We start from the raw sequence: 8751 nt of genomic DNA, 5'->3' as shown, positions 1-8751 counted from the left end.
TTTTTATTGAAATTGGGGGGGTCCTAAAAATCCCAAAAATTTGGGGGGGGGTCCCCAAAAGGCCCCGGGCCCCCCCAAACGCCCCCTGTGCCCCTCCCCAGGCGCGGGGGGATGGACCTGGTGGAGATCCTGTCCTTCCTGTTCCAGCTGAGCTTCTCCACCCTGGGCAAGGTGGGACTGGGAGCACTGGAGGGACTGGGAGGGACTGGGACTGGGGGGGACTGGGAGGGACTGGGGGGGGGATTGGAGGGATTGGGAGAGGCTGGGAGGGGATGGGGGGGGACTGGGATGGGATTGGGGGGGGATTGGGGGGGGATTGGAGAGACTGGGGGGGACTGGGATAGGATTGGGAGGGACTGGGGGGGACTGGGAGGGGATTGGGGGGGACTGGGATGGACTGGGAGGGATTGGGGGGGGACTGGGAGGGACTGGGGGGGAGTGGGAGGGACTGGGAGGGGAATTGGGGGGGGATTGGGAGAGACTGGGGGGGACTGGGGGGGATTGGGAGGGGATTTGGGGGGACTGGGAGGGACTGGGAGGGGATTGGGGGGAACTGGGAGGGGATTGGGGGGGACTGGGATGGACTGGGGGGGACTGGGAGGGGATTGGGAGGGACTGGGATGGACTGGGAGGGGATTGGGGGGGGACTGGGAGGGACTGGGAGGGGATTGGGGGGAACTGGGAGGGGATTGGGGGGGACTGGGATGGACTGGGAGGGGGACTGGGAGAGACTGGAGGGGACTGGGAGGGGATTGGGGGGGGACTGGGATGGACTGGGAGAGGCTGGGAGGGGATTGGGGGGGATTGGGAGGGACTGGGAGGAAATGGGGGGGACTGGGAGGGACTGGGGGGGATTGGGAGGGACTGGGAGGGACTGGGAGGGAAAATGGGGGGGACTGGGAGGGACTGGGGGGGGACTGGGAGGGGACTGGGGGGGACTGGGAGGGACTTGGAGGGGATTGGGGGGGATTGGGATGGACTGGGAGGGAACTGGGGGGGACTGGGAGGGACTGGGGGGGCTACTGGGAGGGACTGGAAGGGGATTGGGGGGGACTGGGAGGGGATTGGCATGAACTGGTCTAAACTGGATGAACTGGTCTGAACTGGGAGCGTTCCAGGACCATTCCTGGAGCACTGAGAATGCTGTGACGGTTACTGGGGATAACTGGGATGGACTGGGAGGTCACTGGGAGGTCACTGGGATGAACTGGGAGGTCACTGGGGGGTCACTGGGAGGTCACTGGTCAGAACTGGTCCAAACTGGTGTGTACTGGTGCAGGATTACTCGGTGGAGGGCATGAGCGAGTCCCTGCTGACGTTCCTGCAGCACCTGCGCGAGTTCGGACTGGTGTTCCAGAGGAAGGTGAACTGGGAGCACTGGGAGCACTGGGAGGGGACACTGGGAGGGACTGGGGGACACTGGGAGCACTGGGAGGGAACACTGGGGACACTGGGAGCACTGAGGACACTGGGAGGGGACACTGGGAGGGGACATGGGACACTGGGTGGGACTGGGGGGGACCGGGAGGGGACATGGGGACACTGAGGACACTGGGAGGGGACACTGGGGACACTGGGAGGGCATTGAGAGGACACTGGGAGCACTGGGAGCAGTGGGAGGGGACACTGGGGACACTGGGAGGGACTGGGGGACACTGGGGACAGCTCCTGCCCCCCTGGGGACATTTAGGGACACTCAGGAACACTGGGGACATCTCCTGGGGACACCAGCGCCAGCCACTGGGGACACCTGGGGACACTTGGGGACACCTGGGGACACCTGGGGCCAGTAGGGCCAGCTCTGGGAACACCTGGGGACACCTGGTCCCAGCAGGGCCAGCTCCTGGGGACACCTGGGGACACCTGGGGACACCAGGGTCAGCTCCTGGGGACACCTGGGGACACCTGGGGCCACCAGGGCCAGCTCCTGGGGACACCTGGGGACACCTGGGGACCCTGGGGACACCTGGGGCCAGCAGGGCCAGCTCCTGGGGACACCTGGGGACACCTGGGGACACCTGGGGCCAGCAGGGGACAGCAGGCCAGCTGCTGGGGACACCTGGGGACACTTGGGGACACCTGGGGCCACCAGGGCCAGCTCCTGGGGACACCTGGGGACACCTGGGGACCCTGGGGACACCTGGGGCCAGCAGGGCCAGCTCCTGGGGACACCTGGGGACACCTGGGGCCAGCAGAGCCAGCTCCTGGGGACACCTGGGGACGCTTGGGGACACCTGGGGCCACCAGGGCCAGATCCTGGGGACACCTGGGGCCAGCAGGGCAAGCTCCTGGGGACACCTGGGGACACCTGGGGCCAGCAGGGCCAGCTGCTGGGGACACCAGGGGACACCTGGGGACACCTGGGGCCAGCAGGGTCAGCTCCTGGGGACACCTGGGGACGCTTGGGGACACCTGGGGACACCTGGGGCCAGCAGGGTGGCTCCTGGGGACACCTGGTGTGACGGTGTCCCCTGTCCCCAGCGGAAGTCGCGGCGGTTCTACCCGACCCGGCTGGCCATCGCGCTGGCCTCGGGGACAGCGGGGACAGCGCTGGGGACAGCGGGGACAGAGCCCGACGGGCACGGCTTCATCCTGGTGGAGACCAACTACCGCATCTACGCCTACACAGGTGGCACTGGGGACACTGGGGACAGCCTGGGGACAGCCAGGAGACAGCTTGGGGACAGCTGGGGACAGCCTGGGGACACACCTGGGGACAGCCCTGTCGCCTCCCTGTCACCCTGTGGGACAGCCGGGGACAGCCTGGGACACCTGGGGATAGCTGAGGACACCTGGGGACAGCTTGGGGACAGCTGAGACAGCTTGGGGACACTCTTGTCACCCTGTGGGACATCCTCCTGCCAACCTCATTGTCACCTTTGGTCCCAACTGTCCTCAATGTCCCCAATTACCCCCATGTGCCCCCTGATGTCCCCGTGTCCTCAATCACCTCAATGTCCCCAATCCCCTTGCTGTCCCCAATCCCTCACTGTCCCCATGGTCCCCCTGCTGTCCCCAATCCCCCTGTGTCCCCCCCGATGTCCCCAATCCCCGATGTCCCCCCGCTGTCCCCAATCCCGGCGTCCCCATCTCCCCAATCCTGGTGTCCCCCCGCTGTCCCCAATCCCCCGCTGTCCCTGTGTCCCCACTGATGTCCCCATGTCCCTCTGCTGTCCCCACTGATGTCCCCATGTCCCCATGTCCCCAGACTCGGAGCTGCAGGTGGCCCTCATCGCGCTCTTCTCGGAGCTGCTCTATCGCTTCCCCAACCTGGTGGTGGCACAGGTGACAAGGGACAGCGTGCAGGCGGCCATCGCCAACGGCATCACCGCCGACCAGGTGACACTGGGGACACCAGTGGGGACACGGGGGACAGCAATGGGGACATTGGGGGCATTGGGGACAGCAATGGGGACATTGGGGACAGCAATGGGGACATTGGGGACATTGGGGACAGCGTGCAGGCAGCCATCGCCAACGGCATCACCGCCGACCAGGTGACACTGGGGACACCAATGGGGACACTGGGGACACAAGGACACAGGGATGTGGGGACACTGGTGACACGGGTGTTGTGGGGACATTGGTGACACTGAGAACACGGGACATTGGTGACACGGGTGCTGTGAGGACACTGGGGACATTGGTGACATGGGTGCTGTGGGGACACTGGTGACACAGGGATGTGGGGACATTGGTGACACAGGGATGTGGGGACACTGGTGACACGGGTGCTGTGGGGACACTGGTGACACTGGTGACACAGACGTGGTGACACTGGTGACACGGGTGCTGTGGGGACACTGGGGACACTGGTGACACAGATGTGGTGACACTGGTGACACGGGTGCTGTGGGGACACTGGGGACACTGGTGACACAGATGTGGTGACACTGGTGACACGGGTGCTGTGGGGACACTGGGGACACTGGTGACACAGATGTGGTGACACTGGTGACACGGGTGCTGTGGGGACACTGGGGACACTGGGGACACTGGTGACACAGATGTGGTGACACTGGTGACACGGGTGCTGTGGGGACACTGGGGACACTGGTGACACAGATGTGGTGACACTGGGGACACGGGTGCTGTGGGGACACTGGGGACACTGGTGACACTGGTGACACAGATGTGGTGACGCTGGTGACACGGGTGCTGTCCCCCCCCCGCAGATCATTCACTTCCTGCGCACCCGCGCCCACCCCGTGATGGCCAAACAGGTGAGGGGACCCCAAAGGGACCCCAAATCCTCTGGGGGGACCCAAAATCCACCTGGGGGACCCAAGGGACCCCAAATCCTCTGGGGGGACCCCAAATCCACCCGGGGGGACCCAAAGGGACCCCAAATCCTCTGGGGGGTCCCAAATCCATTTTGGGGGGGGGTCCCAAATTCTCTGGGGGGGTCCCAAATCCTCTGGGGGGTCCCAAATCCATTTTGGGGGGGGTCCCAAATCCACCTGGGTTGGTCCCATTCCTGGGATTCCCCACTGTCCCCCCTGTGTCCCCTCTGTCCCCTGTGTCCCTGTCCCCATGGTGTCCCCACCGTGTCCCTGTCGCCTGTCCCGTGTGTCCCTGTCCCCTGTGTCCCTGTCCCCATGTCCCCATGGCGTCCCTGTCCCCACGGTGTCCCTGTGTCCTTGTCCTTGCGTCCCTGTCCCTGTGTCAGTGTCCCCACAGTGTCCCCATGGTGTCCCTGTCCCCATGGTGTCCCTGTCCCTGTCCCTGTCCCCACGGTGTCCACATGGTCTCCCTGTCCCTTTCCCCACGGTGTCCCTGTCCCCACGGTGTCCCTGTCCCTGTCCCCATGGTGTCCCTGTCCCTGTCCCCCTCTGTCCCTGTCCCTGTCCCCACGGTGTCCCTATGGTGTCCCCACGGTCTCCCTGTCCCTGTCCCCCCATGTCCCTGTCCCTGTCCCCACGGTGTCCCTGTCCCTGTCCCCATGGTGTCCCTGTCCCTGTCCCCCTCTGTCCCTGTCCCTGTCCCTGTCCCCACGGTGTCCCCATGGTGTCCCCACGGTCTCCCTGTCCCTGTCCCCCCATGTCCCTGTCCCTGTCCCCACGGTGTCCCTGTCCCTGTCTCCCTGTGTCCCTGTCCCTGTCTCCCTGTGTCCCTGTCCCGGTCCCCCTGTGTCCCTGTCCCTGTCCCCACGGTGTCCCTGTCCCTGTCCCCACGGTGTCCCTGTCCCTGTCCCCCCTGTGTCCCTGTCCCTGTCTCCCTGTGTCCCTGTCCCTGTCCCCACGGTGTCCCTGTCCCCACGGTGTCCCTGTCCCTGTCTCCCTGTGTCCCTGTCCCTGTCCCCCTGTGTCCCTGTCCCTGTCCCCACGGTGTCCCTGTCCCCACGGTGTCCCTGTCCCTGTCTCCATGTGTCCCTGTCCCTGTCCCCCCTGTGTCCCTGTCCCTGTCCCTGTCCCCACGGTGTCCCTGTCCCCACGGTGTCCCTGTCCCTGTCTCCATGTGTCCCTGTCCCTGTCCCCCCTGTGTCCCTGTCCCTGTCCCTGTCCCCACGGTGTCCCTGTCCCCACGGTGTCCCTGTCCCTGTCTCCCTGTGTCCCTGTCCCTGTCCCCCTGTGTCCCTGTCCCTGTCCCCCCTGTGTCCCTGTCCCTGTCCCCACGGTGTCCCTGTCCCCATGGTGTCCCTGTCCCTGTCCCCCTCTGTCCCTGTCCCTGTCCCCACGGTGTCCCCACGGTCTCCCTGTCCCTGTCCCCCCATGTCCCTGTCCCTGTCCCCACGGTGTCCCTGTCCCTGTCTCCCTGTGTCCCTGTCCCTGTCTCCCTGTGTCCCTGTCCCTGTCCCCACGGTGTCCCTGTCCCCACGGTGTCCCTGTCCCTGTCTCCCTGTGTCCCTGTCCCTGTCCCCCCTGTGTCCCTGTCCCTGTTCCTGTCCCCACGGTGTCCCTGTCCCTGTCCCCCTGTGTCCCTGTCCCTGTCCCCACGGTGTCCCTGTCCCCAGAGCCCGGTGCTGCCCCCGACCATCACGGATCAGATCCGGCTCTGGGAGCTCGAGCGGGACCGGCTGCGCTTCTCCGAGGGTCAGTGTCCCCAAATGTCCCCAAGTGTCCCCAAAATGTCACCAAGGTGTCCCCAAGTGTCCCCAAGGTGTCCCTAGGGTGTCACCAGAGGGTTCTGAAAGTGTCCCCAAGGGGGAGGTGACACTCAAGCCATGTCCCCAAAGGGCAATGCCAATCCTAACAGTGTCCCCAAGGGGTGAGGTGACACCACAAGGGGGGAGGTAACACTCTGGGGATGTCCCCAAAGGGCCACACCGATCCTGACGGTGTCCCCAAGGGGGGAGGTGACACTCTGGGATGACCCCAAGGGGGAAGGTGACACCACAAGGGGCGAGGTGGCATCATGGAGATGTCCCCAAGGGGGAAGGTGACACCACAAGGGGGGAGGTGACACTCTGGGGATGTCCCCAAGCGGGGAGGTGACACTCTGGGGATGTCCCCAAAGGGCCACCCCAAAGTGGGGCCGTGCCCCCCTGGCAGTGTCCCCAAGGCTGTCCCCTCCCCCCAGGTGTGCTGTACAACCAGTTCCTGTCCCAGGTGGATTTCGAGGTGCTGCGGGACCACGCCCGCGCCCTGGGCGTGCTGGTGTTCGAGAACCCCGCGCGGCGCCTGATGGTCGTCACCCCCGCCGGCCACCCCGACGTCAAACGCTTCTGGAAGAGGCAAAAACACAGCGCCTGACCCCAAAAACCACAAAAAACCCGAGTTTGGGATCCCCAAAACCCCAAAATCCCCAAAATCCCCGAGTTTGGGGCCCAAAAATCTTCATTTTTGGGGTTACTGGGGCACCCCGACGTCAAACGCTTCTGGAAGAGGCAGAAACACAGCGCCTGACCCCAAAAACCACAAAAACCCGAGTTTGGGATCCCAAAAACCCCAAAATCCTGGAATTTGGGGCCCAAAAAAACTCAAAATCCCTGAAATCCCTGAGTTTGGGCCCAAAAATCTTCAATTTTGGGGTTACTGGGGCACCCCGACGTCAAACGCTTCTGGAAGCGACAGAAACACAGCGCCTGACCCCGAAAATCCCGAAATCTCGGAGTTTGGGATCCCTAAAAACCCCGAAATCCCGGAGTTTGGGATCCCAAAAACCCCAAAATCCCCGAAATTCTGGAGTTTGGGGCCCAAAAATCTTCAATTTTGGGGTTACTGGGGCACCCCAACGTCAAACGCTTCTGGAAGAGGCAGAAACACAGCGCCTGACCCCAAAAACCACAAAAAACCCGAGTTTGGGATCCCAAAAACCCCAAAATCCCAAAAATCCCCGAGTTTGGGCCCAAAAATCTTCATTTTTGGGGTTACTGGGGCACCCCAACGTCAAACGCTTCTGGAAGAGGCAAAAACACAGCGCCTGACCCCGAAAACTCCGAAATCCCGGAGTTTGGGATCCCTAAAAACCCCGAAATCCCTGTGTTTGGGGCCCAAAAATCTTCAATTTGGGGGTTATTGGGGCACCCCGACGTCAAACGCTTCTGGAAGAGGCAGAAACACAGCGCCTGACCCCGAAAAACCAAAAAACCCGGAGTTTGGGATCCCAAAAACCCCAAAATCCCGGAGTTTGGGATCCCAAAAAACCCAAAATCCCGGAATTTGGGGTCCCAACCCTGACGTCAAACGCTTCTGGAAGAGCCAGAAACACAGCGCCTGACCCCGAAAACCCCGAAATCCCGGAGTTTTGGGCCCAAAAAAACCCAAAATCTTCGGTTTTGGGGTTACTGGGGCACCGCGACGTCAAACGCTTCTGGAAGCGCCAGAAACACAGCGCCTGACCCCGAAAAAAAACAAAAAACCCGAGTTTGGGATCCCCAAAACCCCAAAATCCACAAAATCCCCGAGTTTGGGGCCCAAAAATCTTCCAATTTGGGGTTACTGGGGCGCCGCGACATCAAACGCTTCTGGAAGAGGCAGAAACACAGCGCCTGACCCCGAAAACACAAAAAATCCAACTTTGGGATCCCAAAAACCCCAAATCCCCGAAATCCTGGAGTTTGGGATCCCAAAATCCTCAAAATCGCGGAATTTGGGGCCCAAAACCCCCGAAATCCCCAAAATTTGGGGGTCCAGGCACCCCAAAACGTCTCCTGCCAATCCCAGACTTGGGGTTTGGGATTTTTGGGGTTCCGGGTGCCCCAAACTTTGGGGTCCTGGTGCCGCGTTCCCACAGAAATCCGGGATTTGTAGGGGAGAAATGTCATTTTTTGGTACTAACGCTGTTTTTTTGGGAAGATTTTTGTAGTAAAAACGTTTTGAACCGAAAAAGCGAAGTTTTGAGAGCCTGAGGGAAAAGGAGATTCTTGGGATTTCGGGGAATTTGGTGGGAAAATCCCGAAAAATTTTTGGATTTTCGGGAATTTCGGAGTGAGGGGAGTTGAGGGCGGGGGGGGGGAATTTCTGAGGGGAAAAGCGCGGATTTAGGGAAAACAGCGACGGATTCCCGGGGGAGCGATGGGATTGGTGGATTTTGGGGATGAACCCGGGGGTTTTGGGGATGAACCCGGGGGTTTTGGGGATAAAAATGGGAATTTCGGTCCCGGCGGCCCCGAATCCCGAATTCCTACTTGCGCTTCTCCAGGCGGCGTTACGGTAAAACCGCCCGCGCTCTCGCGACATTACGGTAACCCCGCTAATGGGAGAGGCCTCGCTCTGATTGGCCGAACTCGCCCGCCGCGCGCTAGGCGGGCGCTGATTGGCCGACGCCTTCCCGCGCTGGGCGCTGATTGGACGGCGGCCCCGTGAGGGA

General features: G+C 62.6%; 1 protein-coding gene across 1 annotated transcript in view; it reads left to right on the top strand.

The window, feature by feature from the left end:
• The window catches only part of GTF2H4 (general transcription factor IIH subunit 4), a gene marked incomplete at its 5' end in the record, with an annotated part of 7017 nt that extends 323 nt beyond the window's left edge, over positions 1 to 6694 (top strand). The window contains 7 exons of the mRNA XM_084224501.1: positions 102 to 171; positions 1280 to 1363; positions 2482 to 2629; positions 3209 to 3339; positions 4176 to 4223; positions 5954 to 6032; positions 6520 to 6694. Coding sequence (XP_084080627.1) covers positions 102 to 171; positions 1280 to 1363; positions 2482 to 2629; positions 3209 to 3339; positions 4176 to 4223; positions 5954 to 6032; positions 6520 to 6692 — 733 coding nt within the window. The 3' untranslated portion in view covers positions 6693 to 6694. The remainder of the gene's footprint in view (positions 1 to 101; positions 172 to 1279; positions 1364 to 2481; positions 2630 to 3208; positions 3340 to 4175; positions 4224 to 5953; positions 6033 to 6519) is intronic.
• Positions 6695 to 8751: the final 2057 nt, after the last annotated feature.

This window comes from Fringilla coelebs (assembly GCF_963513975.1).
Source record: "Fringilla coelebs genome assembly, chromosome: 39".
Taxonomy (NCBI): Eukaryota; Metazoa; Chordata; class Aves; order Passeriformes; family Fringillidae; genus Fringilla; species Fringilla coelebs.
This window is presented reverse-complemented; position numbering and strand designations above follow the sequence as displayed.